Consider the following 21,277-nt stretch of genomic DNA (forward strand, 5'->3'; position numbering starts at 1 on the left):
TTTCATGCTGAAAATCCATTTTAAAGACAACCAGTCATTTAAATCCACAATAGTCACTATATCCATGAAATCCTGGCCATTCGAAGCTGTGGCTTCATTTAGTGGGGTTTGGTGCCCAAATACCAACTTGTGTGTTTTCTATTACGAGGAGACACATTTTGAGCAATATCTCTACGGTTCAATTAAAGGTTGTCCATTTCATCGTGTCATATACCATTGTCTCCAATATTCTTTTCTTTGGATCAAGACAAATAATAGTTCACAAAGCTCGGTTAAAAATAAAATACTCATGTGAACCATCGAAAAGGTGCTGGCAATGTGAAAGAGCCGTCAGTGAATACCATTCTGTAATACTACGTGATGATTTGGTGGAGATATACCAATGATATTTGTGTATAGGCTTAATTACATGAATTGATTCATGTTTTAAAAAAAAATGTTCAATCAACTTCTTTCAAATTTTTTACGTATGTGAACTAGTTTTTTTCATTACCCATAATTGTATATTCACAATCTTATTACAGATGGTAAGAGATGGAAAGAGTTGTTTTTAGCACGACGAAGAAAATAAATCCGTATTAACAATGTGGAAGATTTTGTCAAAATAATGAGTATGAATTAAAAAAACACGGGGAAAATTTTCTCTGTTCTGCTGAACGGCACTTTTCTTTGTCCAGCTAACAATAAAACATCTAAAACATCATTGAATACCGATACCATTTTTTTAAATATCACACAGGAATAGATATATGCCTAAAGCGCATTCCCTAGTGCAAATGTAAGACAGATGACTGGAAAGGGCGGTTGATTATTAATTTGAAAGTCCTCTATTTCAGCAGAGAAAAAAAAGACAAATTTTAATTTGATTTAAAATTATTTATAATCAGTTATTTATATCAAAGTTCGTGCGTTGAAAATATACATTGATGATCTTGCTGTCATCATAATTCTTTATCTTAAAAATAACTGATTGTCATATAATAACTTTGTTCTCTCTTTTTACTTCAGTTGGATACTGTCTGGCGGATCGTCTGGTACTCTGGCATACCTATAAGAATACAAGAAAGAAATTATAAACTCAACTTAACAAACACAAGATGAAAACAAATCCTGTATTTATAGGAATAACTTATTTTTATTTGTTTATTATATACAGTTTTCTATTTTTTGACATTACAATTTGAAAGGTTTCCACATAAATCGTGAGTATTAGTTGTCCGGCAAGACACCAGTGAAAATACGAAAAATATATGTTTCAATGCAGTGAAAAATATTTTTTTACAGTAAAAATATGAAAAAACGCATTTTACATCATTAAAATTTCTCAATATTAATTTTAACACAGTATATAATAAAATGGCTTGTTATTGTCGTTCAAATAAACATGTATCTTAAAGTCCCATTTAGCGACAAAAATAATCGTATTTTTTTATTTCTCAAAATTTTTGAAGTTTCGATTTTGCTGCATATTACAAGGTCATATTACATATATTGTTGCATATTACATGGTCATATTACATATATTGCTGCATATTACAATACAAGGTCTTCAACGTTACTCATTGGCCATAAAACTGAATCATGTTTTACTTCTATTGAATTTTAGCGTTTATTTTATTAAGTGATTTAGTATTTTGTTTAAAACATATTATATTTCTGAGTTTAATGTGCCTTTAACTTACCCGGAATGAATCTCACTGTTACAATAGATGGACATTATCCCAAACGAACCTACATCATCCCACTCGTCAATGATTTTCTCGTTTCCCGCTCGTTGACTGTCGTCTGCAAATACATTTTGATCGTCTGCTGTTGTTGCGGTGTTTGTCACGCGCTCGTCTTCAAGGCTTAGATTGAAAATCTGCGGCACTTTAGATATTTTGTGTTCAGATACGCCATGCAGTTGTTTATTTGTTGGCTTCTCACATATGTTGAAGACATGTCTCTGTTTAGGTTTTAAGTTTCCGACAGTGATAAATTTGCTTGATGGCTTCATACATATGTCTAAAACGTAATGTTTGGTTATTGGACACATGACAGTTATTAGTGAAATGATACCATTTATATCTTTAAATGTCAACAGATGGATAATGGGTTGTACTGGCTGAAGGTATCCAATTAAATTTTCGTCTGCAGGAAAACCATAAACTTTCTTTGATGTCGGTTTGGCATATATCAAGAACTGATATGCGTAGTCGTTGACAATTTTCTTCAGATATTTCAATGGAACAGTCATGTTTATTCCGCAAATTGATAGGTGCCTTTTTGTAAACGGGACTGTTTCTGTAAATGGTACTATGGAAGCATTAGTGCGATTGAATGCTGGTGAATACTGGGTAACTGAAGATATATTTTGCGGGTATACTTCTTTAAAGAACATTGGCATGTCTCTTGGACAAGGACTGAATTTTCCACATTGCAATGGATTGAGATTTTCGTATGTCCACATATCGTTAGCAAACGGATTAAACTGGCACCCGTCATTTCCTTGTAGTACAATATTGTCGCCTGATCCTCGCAGTAACATATTGTCGAATATTTCCTGCTTCAAAATATTGTCGTCTGCTTCGTGATGTAGCAAAGTGTCGTCTGTAAAAATGGCGGGACACATTTTGTCGTCAGGGGATGAGGAACTGTAGTAGAGAATTGCTTGAAATTCACTCGCTTTGTCAAACAGTGTGTCACTGCCAATATGATCGATATGTGGCTCAATAACTTCTTTACTAACAGAATTATCTTTGACGCTTTCAACACCATCTACATCTTTCTCAGCTACTTCATCGTCGTTTTCCTTTGTCGGTAGGATATTGATAAGACAATCATTCACATGAGTGTCGAATGATCTGATCTTTCTATTTTTACCAATACTTGCGGGCCTAACACCAAAGCTATAAAGTTCTTCACCTTGTGAATTATCATTGACTTTCGAGTAATTGATATCAATTTTCGGTGTTTCAATATGTCGTAAGAAAGCGTCAACACTATTACAGAAATTAGAGTATGAACGGTTTGGTTTTACTATACTCTTTCTAGCTTCCCTTTCCTCACTAAAACGGACTTTTAGTTTACTTAAAAGACTTTCAACCTTACTTTTCATTTCTTCCTCGTCAACTTTTCCAGATACTTTCCAATCAATTTCCTTTTCCTCCTCTGATTTTCTCAACATCCTCCGCCTTTCAAGAACGCTGACAAATCTTTCACTGGTATCGTTATTGATAGAAACACCTTCCTCTGTAACTTTAGATATGTCAACAATGACATCTGATATATCAGGACATTCTGCGGAACCATCGGTGTGTGGTAAGTGACCTTCGTTTTCTAACAATTCGCTTTTCAAACCTTGATCCTTTGTTGGACAAGACAATTCTGAAATTTAGAAAAAAGGAAACTTAAATAATACAACAACAACAACAAAGAAAATAAGATAATAATGATAATGATAATAATGATAATAATGATAATAATAATAATAATAATAATAATAATAATACATGTAATAATAATAAAACAACAATAACTAAAAGGGATGTACAGTAAAAAAATCAGTATTTGATAGTAAAAACAAGTTTTATTTACGTGTTGTTGTTGATCTTTCTCTCATAAAATATAAATTGCTAAATCTAGTATAAAAACACCCATTCTGACCCATGTGAAATAAGTTAATCTTGTGGATAACTTCACAATATATAATATTATATATTTTTTAAAATAAATTAATTTAGTCGATGTAACCAATCTATTATCAATCCATCAATCCACTAACCAACCAATTAATCCACCGATCCACCAGACAACCAATACACCAACCCACCCACAAAGCAACCCAACCACCAAGCAACCCACCAACCAACCAACCAAACCAACCAACCAACACGCCCACCCACCAGCCAACCCAGCAACCGATCAACCAACCAACCGAAGCCCACCCAATATGCACCCACTCACCCACCAACACACCCACCCATCAACCAACCAATAAATAAATAAATAAATGAATAAATTGAATAAATTAAATGAATGAATGAATAAATAAATAAATAAATAAATAAATAAGTAGATAAATAAATAAATTTATAAATATCTATAACGATTTAAGAAAATATTTCAAAATGATTCTACACCCCTACGTCAGCAGTATTTTCAATCAATTTTATATCTGGATAATAAAAATGTAAAGCAAAATTTTATCATACCTTTCAAATACTCTGTAGATATGTTTTCCATGCTTATTTTATAAAGTTCTTGCTATTCGTTGCTTCGTGACATTCTTATATAATTATTTGCTTTCCTGCGTTAAAAAAGCGGCTGTCTATATGCGTTTGTATAGTCTACTGAAAACCATAGAGCTAACGTCTTTTTACGCTACTTTTTATGACGTCATGACGCTATTTTTTGCATTAACGTTCAGGGGCGATTACTGTGGTAATTGCAATGGTTTGCAGTTCTTTCCCTTTACAATAGGAACGTCGTATGAATTATTAAAGGCAAATTATGCCTCGGAAATGCATATTTATTATAATCTTTAAAAATGTCCAACATGTGTTTAGTAGTGTTTTAATAATTGAGTTAGAGCGTGAAAGATGCTTAACAACAGGAGAAAGTAACGAATGTTGGATGTGCAGTAATGTTTTGTAAATGTAACAAAATGTAAACAAAGTAGTATTTGAAAGAGAATAAAATGATTGCATTTCTGAGCCTTTAATCTGTTTTTTGTATTTGTAAACACATCTCAAGGTGAGCCGCTTTAAAGTGAATTAAAACTTAACACTCAACTATTATAAAGACATCTTTATTTCATAATATCATTTGTTTAATAAATGCGACAAAATTTAGAAAAAAAAAACTACATAAATATGTTGAAATATCTATGATATTTGAGACACAAAATATAAAGGGTAAAATCTGTTTATAAATAAAAAGAGGTATTACTTTAAAAGATATTGAACTGTAAAATATTTTTAAGATTGTGAACTATTGAATAACGGTAGTAAAGTTGTATTTAAAGTAAAGTTCAAAGTTGATGCCGCTTCCGTTGTATTCATAAAAGGTGAGATAGTAACAAGTGACGGTGACGTCTGGAATAACACCCCTGTAATTAAAATAATACATAAATTGTATAATTTTGATAATAAATGGCTACCATAAGTAAAAATAAATTGTTCTTATTTAACAAAAGTTTTTTAAGGAGAAGCGGTTGAAGTTTAAGCCTAATCGGTGATTTAGCACCATATAATGCATAGACCCTTGAACATACGTGATACTTTGAAACAAAAGTGTATTTACAACAACATACGTGATACTTTGAAACAAAAGTGTATTTACAACAACATACGTGATACTTTGAAACAAAAGTTTATTTACAACAAATGGTCCTATATATGCGAATGCGCTGTTTTTGTTTTCGGACCAAATATAGCGTTAATGTGACTGGGAAATTGGCGGTATTTTACCATCCTCAAGTCCCCACAAGAAGGTCCTGATGCTAGGACCAGGTCAACAAATAGTTTGTGAAAGGTGGCTAAAATAATTTTGTAAATAATTGTTGAGTTGATTAAAAGAAACACCACTTAGGTCCGAAAACCTTAAACATTTTTTCCCGGGTATCTTTCTTATAAAACGTTCTGCGTGCTTTTAAACATTTTATATATTAATATAAAATGTTACCTGCTACGCACGCTGTCATGAAGCATGCAATGTTTCCATTTATCATAGACCGTAAAGATAGCTGGGTGAATTGCGGGCGTCTTTCTGGAGCTGATGACGCCAGGCTGCCCAGATTTATACCCAGAGCTGCAATACTCCCGAATCCACAAAGAATGTATGTTGCCAATACTGCAGACCGTTCCTGAAAACGATAATAAATATGTTGGGATTGTAATTGAGTTCCTTATAAGCGATAATTCCTTATAACCGTGTTCGCTGTAACCGTATATTTTTATATTAAATAAAGAAGGGCAAAATTCGGACCGAAAAAATTGTTCCTTATAACCGGAAGTTCGCTATAACCGTGTTCGCTATAAGTGAAGTTTACTGTACCTGTATCATTTTTACGGAAAATTTCAAAATATTTACGGATTGAGTAGCGGCCAGTGCGTATTGGTAGAAACTATTTCCGCCAGCAGGTTAAGTTTTAAATAATTCAAAATTAAATTCATGGAAACGTTTTCATTTTACTTAACACAATTTTTAAAGTACTACACACATTTATACACAATATGCTAAACAAGATACTTTAACACACAGTATAAATAAAACAAGTTCAAGACGTGAGTAGAATTAATACTTACATCAAGGGAACCTTCTTCAATCATGGTCCCTAAATCGGCGTAAGCGAGGAATTCATTAATGACAATCTTCTTCCCAATCAATGCGCCGACAGTTTTTGTATCTGACCAGGGGACGCCAATAACAGCAGCTAGTGGCATGAATATGTATGAGCATATTAACTGAAAGGAAAGAAAGCAACTGCCTCGCATATTACAACATTTAAAGGCCCAGTATGCCTAAGAAATGCTTTCAGTTCTATTTCTTTAAACCTTACAATTTTTTAGTAATTTGTTACAGTTTCCAAAAAGTAAAAGAAAAAGAAAAGTAAAGAAGTGAAAATACTACTTTGTTTACATTTTTTATCTTGATGACACATTACTGCACGTTCAGCCTACTTTTTCAGTTGTTTAACTTCTAACATGCTCTAAATCCATTTTTAAAACATTATATGTAAACGCATGTTTGAGATTTACTAATTTAAAAGAATTAAAAAAATGGATTTTTCTGAAGCATAATGTGCCTTTAATATGAAAATGTACGTGATATTTTCTATATTAATATATAGTGAATCTAGCACATGCAACAGGGGACGAAGACATAACAAAAGTCACTGTGAGATATGGTTATTTTATATTCGTTTTGAGATATGTTCAAATTAAGTGTAAGATATCTTCAATATTCACTGTGAGGTATATTCAATAGTAACTTAAAGCCCAATTAAGCCCCATATATGCATTTTTTTTATTTGTCAAAAGTTTTATAAATTTGTTGTCCTGTCCTGTTTACATCATTATTCATTTATGTTTTGTTTACATTTTGCGTTACTATCATCACATGATACATATATAGTACATATGTAACTAACTACGTGTATCTCTTAAACCATTATTTAAACAATTGCCCTTTATTAAGAAGGGAAAGTTTATTCGTTTCTGAGACACGATGTGCCTTTAAACAAACAAAATATCCGTTACTTACCTGAAAGCTTAGATCCGGATAATTCACTCGTTCACCAAAATATGACAGGGTTTGGTCAAGGAAACTCAGCACGGCAATGAAGGCTATCAGGTTGACGACCACGTAAGCTACAAGCTTTATAGCTGTAGTAGCACCCACCGACAATGCCTCTATCATGTTCGACTCCTGTCTGAAAAATTCCGAGAAGTTTGATAAATTTAAAAATTAACATGCTCATACAGACTGTGACTATGGAATGAAAGAAATATTGAATATAAAATGTACAAAGTCTTTGTCACTTTTTGGTTGGATTTATCGCATGATATTTCACAAAAGTTGGACATTTAACCATACATTGTATTCTGTTCAAATATTCTTTATTTATTTCATTTTTACTTATTAATTTATTTTTGATTGGGTTTACCAACACGGTAAAGGTCATATGGCGACTTTCCAGCTTTACTTGTATAGGACGACCTCAGATGCTCCTCTATATATTATTTCGGGCACAAGCGGGATCCTGAGTAGAAGTACCGACGTTCCGTAAGCTAGCTCGAACCTACAGAGGTGAGAGACAAGTGGTTTGAAGTCAACGATCTTAACCACTCGGCCACGGACGCCCCTCATTTATTAATTTATCTATTTATTTATTTATTGAAATGTTATATTATAATTAAAATATAATTTAACTCTAAGAATGACAAAAAACTATACATGTATAAAAACTTAAAACTTAATTAAAACTTATACACCGGTCACATATTCACGGAATACGCCCACGGAAGAGCCACGGATTAATTCCGGCATTGTCCGTAGCTACCCGTACTGGTCAGTAGCTCTCCGTATTGTAACCGTTATCAATCGTAGTAGTCCTTGTATATCCGTAGCGATCCTTGACAATTTTTGAACATGCACAACAAATTGCTACGGAAAAATCAACCGTAGCGTATCCCTGCAAGTCCGTATTAAACCGTACTGATACGTACTGGTCCGTACGAAAACCGTACTAGTCCGTACTGATTCGTAGCCCGCCAACTTGTCAAGGATTTCCACGGTTTGGTACGGAGAAATACGTTTTTGTACGGGTATCCTACGTATCAGCTACGATTTAATACGGATTAATACGGCATTGTTACGGAAAGCCACGATCGTAATACGCTGTACTACGGAGAGGCAGGGATTAGCACGGTCTTGTACGGTTTATTGCGTTGCAACACGAAACGGTACGGAATGGTACGGTACACCACTGTTTGGTACGGATGAATTAAGTATCATGTACTTTTTCAAGGGTATAAATACTACCTTCTTCTTAAAAACAGACATATTTGCAGTAACATTCAATAAATTTACATTTACTGGCTGCAACTTTATATTGAAATGGCTCAGAATGCGGAGACAGTGGTCGAGCTGCTTGGTGATATGCATAGCGGTAAAAATATATTAATATCGTACTACAATTCATAAGTAATAGAATAACATTTAATGTTACATATTTTACAAACATTGGATCGTGAAATTGGAGTAAATATGTACATACGAAGTGTCTCATAAGCCTCGGACGCTGGCCCTTGAGTGATAATAAGATTAATTAACAAGCTTTTTACATGTTTTTAAACATAGACATTCACGATAATTAATGTAATTGTAAAATGAACAGCAAATTTTAAAATTAAAAGAAAAGCAGTATTGACCAACAGTTTTCATTAATGATTACTAGTCCATATCTTATCACGTAAGAGAAGACAGACGAGATGGTGGACTAAGACCGATTCATGTATAGTATGAAGCTGATGTGTCTCGGGGTCGGACGCGATTAGGCCGAATCTTCTCCGCCAAAGTCATTGAACTCTGCAATTCGTTTTCTAGGTGTTCTTTTCTTGTGAGGCATTTTGAAAATGAGCATGCAAGAGGTTGTGGACGGATGTATTAGGTCCGTATAGATCCGTGGCAATTCGTTCTTCTCCGTATCAATTCGTTCTTCTCCGTATCAGACCGTACTTATTCGTACAAACCCGTGCTTATACCGTTGTGTATCCGTAGTGCGTCCGTCCTGATTCGTGTCGCTTTGTATTAAACCGTGTCGGTCCGTAACAATCCGTGTCTCACCGGGGGCTTTTGGTGGTAAATCCGTCGGACTCCGTACTCATACCGTTGTGTGTCCGTACTGGAACAGTAGCGGACTACGGAATTTCACATTTCCGTAGTAATCCGTGAACGATTAGACCGTAGCTCTTCCGTGGCATTATCCGTGAATATGTGACCGGGGCATTAGATAATAATTTTCCTACACTAGTATTGTATTGCTAAAAACTGACTTACCCAGATGGAAGCTTGATTTTGGCGTAAGATTTTATTATCATATTACAATTAAAATACAATTAAACCTTTAAAATGTCAATATCCTATATAGACTTAATAACTCAGATAATGAACTTTCAACACTTGTATCGTATTGCTAAAACCTGACTTACCCTGATGGGAGCTTGATTTCGGCTTGAGATTTTATTTGCGACACCTCGGTTTCCGGCACTGAGATTTTCGCTATAGCAAGTGCCGCCGGTGCTGACATAAATGAAGCTGATATCACGTGTTCAGCCGGAACCTTAAAGTAAAATTTATAATTAGGCTTGTTAGCAACAAACTCTTTGAGCCGCTGCAATAAGACTTTCATGCACATACTATCGTTTTAGAACCAGGCATGGTTACCCAGCGTGCAATTTGACAATGCTGTTTAATATTGCGTGCAAAGGATAATATTCTTTGTTTCCTTTCAGGGAAACCAAAAGACAATTTGAAATAAAAGAGGAAAATTGAATGCAAGGGGTCATGCAGGTCCAGGGCAGAGCCCTGGTGGGGGACCGAGGGGCGAAGCCCCCGGAAGCTCCTGGGTTTTCATCCTTTTCAGATGGTCTAATATGCATTTCCTTTTAGTGCTTTATTGTTTTACTTTGACTGGCAGTAACAAAGTTAAGGCAGACTTTAATTTCAATGAAATTAATCAGTATCTATAACTGTAATAATATTACGATTTGACGTGATCCTCGATTGCAACGAACCCTCGACTACCATAATTAATTTGCTTTGAACATAGTCGACACGAAGCTTGTCCAGGAATATTTGTCACCAATGCAGATGTTTGTCTCGGTTGATCCGATATTCACATTTACTATGTTCTCTTACCATTTCAAATTAAACTTATTTTGACACAGTCTTTGATCTTAGAAGCGTTGTTGGAGTTAATTGCTGCCATTATTCATGTAAAAAATATCTTTCTTGCTAATCGGCCGACAATTTGTTTTGCTTTCTTCAACTACAGAAAGACGCTACGATTGGTCGGTATATTTAACGCTATCGTTCATTGGCTTACTATAATAGCGACAATAACTGAGCATACCCGAAAAGCGGTATGGTCTAAATATTTACGGTACGGTCTAAACATTTACAATCGGCGGACAATAGACGGTAGCAAACTCAGCGAAAGAGACCCCCCCCCCCCCCCCCCCAAATTTAATTTTCTCCTCGGATTTACATCAGTGGTTCGAGGATCTCGAAATCCGCGGATTTTCGGATCCGCTGAAAAAAGGCATCCCTGTTCCTTTTCAAACCCATTACGTCAATTACTATCGCAACTCCTCGGCTTTTATGATGTTACCGAATACAGCTGAAAAGTTGTAACTAAATTTGGCTGTGCTTGTAAAGGGAATGACTTGACCGCGGTCTTAGTAAACACTAAGAGTTCCATATGCTTCTCTGATTTCTAGTGCTTTCAGCGCTTTGATTATAATATACCGTAGTAACGAGAAGTGCTCTTCTCTGATTTAAGTACTTCCATACAGTGCTTTGATTATTATCAAGTTTTAGAAAAAAGGAAAACTATGTTAAAACCTACGCCAAATTCGACATAAGCAGCTATTATTGTCCCGGCTACTGTAGCAAAGCCACTCGTCATTATAGCATGTAGTTCTGATTCCGTCAACTTCATCCAAAACGGTCTCAGGGCAACACTGGATTCTACCTATAATATGAAAAACACGATCTAGCTAGTACGTACTTAGCATTGTACGGATGTAATTAAATAAAACATCATTAAACATTCATGATACAAAGAAGTGTTAGAACTATTCAGTTAGAGATATATACATGTGAGTTTCTGTTAAAAATATAACAATTTCAAAATAAGGAGAACGAGCGGTTAACGTATGCAGAAAAAACAACAACAAAAACAACAACAAAAGATATAAGAAAAAACCACCACAACAAAAAACAACAACAACAAATAACTACAAAAAAATCACGAAGAAAAATTTTCATTGCGGCATTTTAAGTTGCAGATCGATATTAAAATTTTACTGTCGGACATGTTTAGCAAGAAAATAAAGAGTTTTATGCATAGACAACAACACTATAACTTCGCAGTTTAGAAAAAAAATGAATGAAAGACCTATAATTAGCTGGGACAAAAACACTTTTTTGTCCCAGTTATAAAGTAATAAATTTGCAATTCATTTAAGGTACATCCATTTTGTCAAGCCCCAGGTATTCTTGTTAGTAAGTTGGTAACGTACATTTGTATTATAAAATTTCCTCACCTGACCTATAAATATATGTGCAGCCGTTGCGAAAGATTCTATTGGTGTCGTAGATAACATCACTTGTAAAACAATTGCTATACATTTTATAATAATCTGCATAGCTCCCAAATAGTATAATATAGACACCACACTACTGAAGAAAACCACAACCGGAAGTATCTATATATGAAGAATTAATACGAGATAATAATCATAATAAGATATAACAAAACCGTGCTTAAAAACACCCGAGAATAACCCCTAACTGGAAATATCTACATATAACGAAATAAAATTTGACAAAATAAATTAAAAGTGAAATTTAACATAAAAATATTATAACAAAACCTTGCTTGAAACACGGTCGTATGCCGAAACTTTATTTTTAAACAGAACCATTCCCCAAGATGAATGGTACTTGTTTTGAAACAGATAAACTTTCATTCTTTTACATGACATCATACCCTTCATAAAATCAAAGTACTTAAAATACTAATGAAAGGTTACAGATTTAATTTTTGTAAATGAAAAAAAGTTTCCTGTTACGATTTACTAAAATATCATCGAACTAAATTGTTACGCGTATGCATGTATATTGCAGTTGTTAGGTCTACGCATTTGGAAACGACAGCATTGAAAACGATATCACGTTTTAAAATCAATCATAATGGGAAATTGCACATTTTGACAAAGCTTCCCTTAGTGAAAACATTTTTAGTAAAGTTTCCGAATGGGGAAATTAAAAATATCGTCCTTGTAAACAGGAATTTTACAAGATATACACGCAAATGGTTTTTGCAAAGGCTTCACTATTTTCTTGAAATGAAACTAAATAGATTTTTAGCAATAAAAAAATTGGCTTCATAGCTTTCAAGACATTTTGACTAACATAACATTTTGATGAACCGGAATTAACATAATATATACAGGTCGTTCAAGAAAACTATAGACAAATGTTACTTTATAAAAAAGGAAAATAAATGAATCAATATTGTTAAAATGTAAGTCGCAATATTTCGGGCCTTTCCGTCAATTTCCGGATAATTGAAATTGGTATCTTTCAAGTTTTTCTTCGAATGGTTAAAATCTTATTCTGTATTTTACCTTAAACACAACGGGGTGATAAATATATTTATCGCCGAAAACAAACTGGGAACCAGCGTCCGTGTAGCCAAGGAATGTTGTCACTTGTCTTCCAATCCACTGACAGGCTTCGAACCCCGGACCCCATCGTAATATAAGCAAACCGAGCCCGAACTGTAGATATATTCCCCATATAACCGGCGTCCATATGATCTGTTGGGAAAGAGAAATATATTGAATAAACTTTAAATAGAGCATAGTAATGTCTAAAAAGAATACTGGTCGCTTTTAAAGTAGTTTCACCATTGTAATTTAAATCGCCATGACGCTATGGTTTTCGATATTGAACAATTTAATCAATGCTTTGTATGATATAAGCCTTAAGAGAAAAGAAACGTGATTTAAAACATATTTCGTTTATTACGTATACTGCAAGAGACGAACCTATCCCTATTGCGATTACCAAGAAATATTATAACAATGTACTCCATTAACCGTTTTTTTTTTTTCTTAATTTGAATAATCGACTTTATTCTGGCATTGTCCATTTTTACATGAGAAATTTCAATTTAAAATATGTTAAATAGGAAATAGACATTATAAAATTGTATTATCTAGTAGCAAATGAAAGTTAATATCTTCGTCAAAGTCACAATAAAAGACATTTTAATTGGTTGAACCTTTCTCGGATTTTTGGAGAACACAACAGAAATAATGACAAATAAAGCCAGCCCACCCAGTGGAATCCACTTCCGCCATTCGTCCCACAGATCAATCACAAGGAACACTAAAATACCAACGAATACCGCAATCGTTGTGATCCTGAAAAGACATGAGTATAACGGTACTGATTTTACGCTTCCGTGTTGTGTTTTCCTAATACTAATTAATCATGTCGTTTTGTATATTACCACTTTTGAGCTTTCATTTTAAAACAACTATATTTTATCTAAACATATCTAAAACAAACTCCACTCGAAGTCTAAAACCCTAATACTTTAGCATAAAATTTAAATGTCTTTAATAGATCACCTTCAACACTAAATACAAAAATATATGCAAAAGATAATTACGAATAACATGTATATTCAGAAATAAATTTCAAAACCATAGTCTTGTGCTTAGTCTAATGAGTAAAAAGCGTTGCATCTTTTTTTCGATTTTGGGTCATTTTTCACAATTTGAATAATTATTTTTGGAAAACGGAGAAAGCGAAAAATCTGGATATCATTTGCACACAAGTTATTGTTCTATATAAAATGAAAAATTGATCTCGGAAAATCTATTCTTGATATTTCTCAGCACTGTGTTCGTTTAGCAAATTAATTCATTCTGTGTTGTTGTTTCTTTTTATCAAAAGAAATGAAAATATAAGACCAATCACACGAAGCGGTATTTGTTTTTGCTATTTTTGAGAGCGATACAAAGTCTAAACCTGAAGTAAAAGCAAAAAACAACAACAAAAACAACAAACAAAGAAACAAAATACAAACAACAACAAAAGAAAACTACTTCACTAAATGGACATGGTCAGCCGTTAAGATTATAGAGATAAAACAGGGGTCAACTTAGAGGTTATCTTAAATCTTAAATCCCCTTGTCGTATTATAATCCAGTTTATTTAGATATCACAATTACATATCTATTTATATACAACTATGATATAATAAACAAAACTTACCTCCTCGCCCATAATGTCATACGCCTATTTCTTACTTTAAAGCATTTCTTCACCCGGAAGATTCCTCTTGTAACAAACTTACTTATTTTACCGCCCGTCAAGATATTCACGCAAATATATATCACAAAAATTGCAACAACGCAAACAAACACGGACTGTGAAGGATTCAGATAAAGAGCAAATCCAAGGTAAACTAAATATCCAATTAGAATAAATAACGGTATCAGTCGTTTAATAAAACCTCCAAAATTTATCTTCCTGCAACATTTTCCGTCATCAACATTAGTTCCTTTACCAAATTCTTCTACTGCAAAAGACATCCTCTGTACCGTTAGTTGAATATGTTCGTCTAATGCGTTTTTATGCTTATATATATTATTAATTTCGCGATCGTATTCCGTAAATAAACGGTCGTTTTCTTTACCGACTTCATCAAAATCTGCTCCCCGATTAAAAGGTAAAGCTGTCATAAGTGTTTTTGTCGGTTTATTGCTTATTTATGCAAATGAATCAAAACAGACGATATATGAAGTGCAGGTATAACAAAACCGACGAACTTGAGCAACCTGTTTCGTTTAACTTTTCTAATATGTACACTCACGTGTTCTGAATATAAATATTACAGTTTAAACTAGAAATTCAGAATGTCGCATCTTATCTGAAACTATTGTCCTACTTAGTAAATCTCTAATCATAAACATACTTATGTTACTATCAGTAACATCGTCATTTATTTCAATTTTATAGTCTATACGAAATTTTCACTATACCAGAGGTCATCAAGTGCATCATGTGACGGTGAGGAGGCTACATGTTGTTCTATAAAATGCATAAATATATGCAAATATACGTACTGAATATTCATGAGACACAACAACAACAACTTGAGTGTATGGTATGGTATGGTATTATATTAAAATCGTGACTGTACAAAATATCAGTACACTTGTCCCAAAAAAAAATTAATTACATATGTAGGTTCATTTTTTATTTAATTAACTGCTTCGTTTATATGTACATGTGCTTGTAAAGTATTCATAAAATCATGTAATCATCATATATATTATGCTTATATTCATAAATTTCTATAAGTTTAAAGGCACATAATGCCTCAGAAAACGTAAAACATTAATTGTAACTTCTTGATAAATATTAATTCTATAACTGTTACATTAAAATAATGGTTTGAGAGCAAGTATGTTAGATGCTTGTTACATGACGAAAGTACATGTAGCACTAAATACATTTTGTTACAAAAGAAGCAAAGTAGAATTTTGACTTCCCTATAAAATACTAAAGCACTATAATTGTACTAATTGCGAAAACGCGAAAGAAGGAAAAGATTGAATAGCTAATTGGTCAATCAGTAGCTTTTTGGGAACTATACAAAAGCACACCGAAAATAAAAAGCTTTTGAGAAATAAAATAAAAGCATTTTTGGGGTATAATAGGCCTCTAATCATGTAATAAAAAATGCTATAAAGTGTTTGTGCTTTTTCAAAAAAATTTGTCCCATGGCACGATGTTATGTTAGATGTCTTGTTTCCCAGAGAATTAAAATTTCTAGGAAACTTTACAAGTCAGTGTAAATAGGACATATATACTTTTATTTCCTCCATTTTTGGAGACGAAACATATTTACAATTAAATACATTGTCATATCAAATATATATACATATGTATAAACAACATACATTTAACTTCTAAAAATAATGCATGAACAAACATTACTATATAATCCATTCGATAATAAATATTAAGCCTTGATTTAGTATTTACCATGTCAATAATTCAATCCAAGTTGATGACAAGCAAAAAATTTGGTCCACTATTATATTGACCAATGGTACAGACTGACCTCTCCGGTTAAATGATCTTGTCGGAAACGAAATTAAGATACATTACAGGAATTAAGTCTGCAAAATGGGGCCTATACCTTAAATAATTGGCATTCTCTCTGTACCAGTAATCTTATCAATAGCTATTAACAATAAGACATGACAAGAAAAAAACTGCTCTTTCAGCATCATTCTCAAAACTGTCCATTTGGTGATTAAACCTTTTTTGACCTTTGACCTTTGTCTCGATGATTTTCATTGGCCAATCTACATTCTGTGTGTCATTACCTGACCAAGCAAATATCTGAGATCTGAGTTTGAGCATTATTACCTCGGACCATAGCACTTTTAAAAAAGTGTTAAGGAATCCGTTTTCATGATTTTCAAATACAATTTATCCATATGCCAGATGCGCGTACTCAAACGTTTCATCAGAGTTAGAATTAAAGGCCCATTTTGCTTCAGAAATGCTTTTTATTTTTATTGCTCAAAACCTTTTTTTAATTTTGGTGTACTTTTATAGTATTCAAAAAAAATACCTATTGACCAAATACCTGAACCATCTTTCTTATCTGTTGCTTTTTTTGGCAATAAGTACAGGTATTGTGAAATAATATTTTGTATAGAAGTCAAAATACTTGTGTGTTTACATTTTGCTACTTATATGAAAAAATATTTCACATCTATTTAGTCGCTACTTTCCTTAAGTACCAAGCATCTAACCTTTTTTAAAACCCTTATTTAAACATTTTAAAATTCAAGTTCCACTTTCAAATGAAGTTTTAAAAAAATGTTTCTAAGGCATAATGTGCCTTTAAATTATATAAGATAGTTGCTTTTTTGATGAGTATTTGATCCATGATTCGGTGATATATACGCGGTGATGTTTGGTGTCACAATCACATTTCGGTAATATCAGCTTTGCACGGTTGAAATATGTGTCGCCTCGGGCAAAGATTTGACTAACAAGCGTTAACTTTTTGTTTCTTTACGACAAAAATACGTTTAAAATCATTTCCTGTTTGGTAAAATCTAATTAAAACCGTATATATTCAAAAACAATTGATAATAAAAAATAAAAAAAGTCTAAAGAAAGAATATATTTTGATAGTAATGATTATTAAACATGTTAATTTCTTAAATAAATAAGTAGTCATTCCCATCTGGTTTGTCATAAATGTATGATATATAAAGCCTTTGAAATATGTAATACTAGTATACTATTGCTTAACAAGCAAGTTGTCAACAAGGGTTTCCTCTTATCCGAAAGGTTATAAAGTGGAATGTCTGGTTGGACATGCATTCCTATGCTCTCGTCAAGGGGATCAGTAGGTTGCAAATTTCGTAGAAAAGAGGTTACCAGTGATGCGTGTAAATGGTCACACGGTCACTTTCCTTGCATGTCCCTGATGCGTGTTTGTGGTCGCACGGTCAGAAAATCAAAATTTTCACATACACACTCCACAAGAAATAACACTAGAACATCATCTACTGCATACAACTTAATTCACAAAGAATATTGCATACACACAAACTACAAAGAACATTACTTATTGCAGTCTACTTACGCTACATAGTCCATTTTACGCTTCACATACCACAATGAGGATTATTAATTGTAATCTACTTACGTCACTTAATCTGCAAGAAACATCATGAACATTGCCAACTGAATTCTACTCACGCCACAAGGAACATTATTCATTGTATACAATTAACGCCACTTAAAACATTTTTCATTGCATTAACTCATATCACTCCACTAGGAACATTACTCATTGCATACTTCTTATATCACTCCAATAGGACATAACTCATTGCATTCTACTCATATCAAGTCACTAGGAGTATTTTTGATGCAAACTATTCCCACCATAAACATTGCTCATTGCATACTTCTTATACATGTATCACGCCGCTAGGACCATTTCTCAATGCACACCACCCATTTCAAGCCACTAGGAACATTACTCATTGCAAACTTCTCATATCACTCCACTGACTAGAAGCACTATTCATTTTTAACTTCTCATGTCAAGCCACTATGAACATTACTTATTGCATTCTACTCATATCACGCCACTATGAACATTACTTAATGCATACTCTTCATATCACGCCACTAGGAACATTACTTATTGCATTCTACTCATGTCACGTCACTAGGAACATTACTTATTGAATTTTACTCATGTCACGCCACTAGGAACATTACTCATTGAATTTTACTCATGCCACGCCACTAGGAACATTATTCATTGAATTTTACTCATGCAACGCCACTAGGAACATTATTCATTGAATTTTACTCATGTCACGCCACTAGGAACATTACTCATTGAATTTTACTCATGCCACGCCACTAGGAACATTATTCATTGAATTTTACTCATGTCAACACACTAGGAACATTACTCATTGAATTTTACTCATGTCACGCCACTAGGAACATTACTCATTGAATTTTACTCATGCCACGCCACTAGGAACATTATTCATTGAATTTTAGTCATGTCAACACACTAGGAACATTACTCATTGATTTTTACTCATGTCACGCCACTAGGAACATTACTTATTGAATTCTACTCATGTCACGTCACTAGGAACATAACTCATTGCATACTACTCATGTCACGCCATTAAGAACGTAACTCATTGCATTTTACTCATATCACGCCACTACTCATATGACGCCACTAGGAACATTACTTATTGCATTCTACTCATGTCACGCCACTAGGATCATTACTCATTGAATCCTACTCATGTCACGCCACTAGGAACATTACTCATTGCATACTACTCATGTCACGCCACTAGGAACATTACTCATTGCATACTATAATATGATAAAAATATTTTACGCAACTATGAGCATAGCATATCTTAAAGGAACTCCACTCAGGTCTAAGGGCCTGATAGTAATGAATTTGAATTTCTTAAATAGATCACATGGGACACCTACAGGAGAAGTACATTCAAAAAATAATAACGAACTATAATCATCAGAAATAAATTTAAAATCGCATTATTGTGCTATTCTTAGCTTAGTCTAATGAGTGAAAAGCGTTGCAACGGTTTTCAATTTTGGGTTATTTTTCACAATTGAATAATTATTTTGGGGAAAACGGAAATAGCGAATCATTTGATTATTTTGTTATTGTTCTAGACCTGCATCAAATGGAAAATTTGATCTCGGAAAATTATTTCAAGTCAAAAGAACGTCAGTGGAGTCCCTTTAACAAATCACGAGACGATCAGGACCAAGAGAAGTGAAACTGAAAAACATATAGATTGTATTTTTAGTACGAAAACGACGCATTTTAACTGGTCTAGAAGAGAAGGTGGACCGGCTGACTGGAATCTAAAACATCATGAAAACACTTTTGAGCATACTGTTACAAAGCGAAAAGAAAATCCTTGATATTTCTCAGCTCTTTGTAGGATAAGTTAATGAGTTCATCAATGTTGGGTTTTTCCAAAAAGTAACTCATGTATGACCAATCATACAAAGCAATTTGTTTGTTTGTTTGTTTGTTTGCTATTTTTAGTGTGGTAGAAAAACTTAACCAGGACTGAAGTAAAAACAAGGCAGCAACGAAAAATAAAACAACAAAAGAAACCGCAACAATAACCAACAAACAAACAAAAAAAAACAACAAGGAAAGAAACAAAATCCAAACAACAACAAAAGAAAACTACTTCACTAAATGGACATGGTCAGTCGTTAAGATTATAAAGATAAATACACAGGGTTCAACTTAGCGGTTATCTTAAATCCCCTTGTCGTATTATAATCCAGTTTATTTAGATATCACAATTACATATATATTTACATACAACTATGATATAATAAACAAAACTTACCTCCTCGCCCATAATGTCATACGTCTATTTCTTACTTTAAAGCATTTCTTCACCCGGAAGATTCCTCTGGTTACAAACTTACTTATTTTACCGCCCGTCAGTATATTCACACAAATATATATCACAAAAATTGCAACAACGCAAACAAACACGGACTGTGAAGGATTCAGATAAAGAGCAAATCCAAGGTATACTAAATATCCAATTAAAACAATTAACGGTATCAGTCGTGTAATTAAACCTCCTAAATTTATCTTCCTGCAACATTTTCCGTCATCAACATTAGTTCCTTTACCAAATTCTTCTGCTGCAAAAGACATCCTCTGTACCGTTAGTTGAATATGTTCGTCTAATGCGTTTTTATGCTTATATATATTATTAATTTCGCGATCGTATTCCGTAAATAAACGGTCGTTTTCTTTACCGACTTCATCAAAATCTGCTCCCCGATTAAAAGGTAAAGCTGTCATAAGTGTTTTTGTCGGTTTATTGCTTATTTATGCAAATGAATCAAAACAGACGATATATGAAGTGCAGGTATAACAAAACCGACGAACTTGAGCAACCTGTTTCGTCTAACTTTTCTAATATGTACACTCACGTGTTCTGAATATAAATATTACAGTTTAAACTAGAAATTCAGAATGTCGCATCTTATCTGAAACTATTGTCCTACTTAGTAAATCTCTAATCATAAACATACTTATGTTACTATCACTCGCTACATCGTCATTTATTTCAATTTTATAGTCTATACGAAATTTTCACTATACCAGAGGTCATCAAGTGCATCATGTGACGGTGAGGAGGCTACATGTTGTTCTATAAAATGCATTAATCGATGCAAATACGTACTGAATATTCATGAGAAACAACAACAACAACAACAACTTTAGTATGTAACATGATATAATACTGATATCTTAACTATACAAAATATCAGTACACAATTTATCCATATGTCAGATGCGTGTACTCGAGTTAGATTTAAAGGCCCTTTATGCTACAGA

At 33.4% G+C, this 21,277-nt stretch overlaps 2 protein-coding genes across 3 annotated transcripts; both read right to left on the minus strand.

The window, feature by feature from the left end:
- Positions 1-958: 958 nt before the first annotated feature.
- Positions 959-4,318, minus strand: LOC132755104 (uncharacterized). Its single transcript, XM_060745899.1, has 3 exons — positions 4,194-4,318; positions 1,683-3,366; positions 959-1,048 (listed from the first exon to the last, which is right to left on the minus strand). The coding sequence occupies exons 1-3, from the start codon at positions 4,222-4,224 to the stop codon at positions 1,000-1,002; spliced, it is 1,764 nt and encodes a 587-aa protein (XP_060601882.1). The 5' UTR covers positions 4,225-4,318; the 3' UTR covers positions 959-999.
- Positions 4,319-4,798: 480 nt separating this feature from the next.
- On the minus strand, positions 4,799-21,110 carry LOC132755102 (solute carrier family 28 member 3-like). 2 transcript variants are annotated; one of them, XM_060745896.1, is made up of 10 exons: positions 20,268-21,110; positions 13,559-13,700; positions 12,900-13,091; positions 11,814-11,975; positions 11,114-11,239; positions 9,696-9,826; positions 7,246-7,414; positions 6,288-6,446; positions 5,665-5,845; positions 4,799-5,089 (listed from the first exon to the last, which is right to left on the minus strand). In XM_060745896.1, the coding sequence occupies exons 1-10, from the start codon at positions 20,735-20,737 to the stop codon at positions 4,959-4,961; spliced, it is 1,863 nt and encodes a 620-aa protein (XP_060601879.1). In that variant the 5' UTR covers positions 20,738-21,110; the 3' UTR covers positions 4,799-4,958. The 2 variants fall into 2 exon arrangements, with proteins under 2 accessions (XP_060601879.1, XP_060601880.1); XM_060745897.1 differs by lacking the exon at positions 20,268-21,110 and adding an exon at positions 14,560-15,270 and having other exon boundaries at positions 4,800-5,089.
- Between the last annotated feature and the right edge of the window lie 167 nt (positions 21,111-21,277).

This window comes from Ruditapes philippinarum, unplaced genomic scaffold (assembly GCF_026571515.1).
Source record: "Ruditapes philippinarum isolate M1 unplaced genomic scaffold, ASM2657151v2 ctg5607_1_1_1_1, whole genome shotgun sequence".
NCBI lineage: Eukaryota > Metazoa > Mollusca > Bivalvia > Venerida > Veneridae > Ruditapes > Ruditapes philippinarum.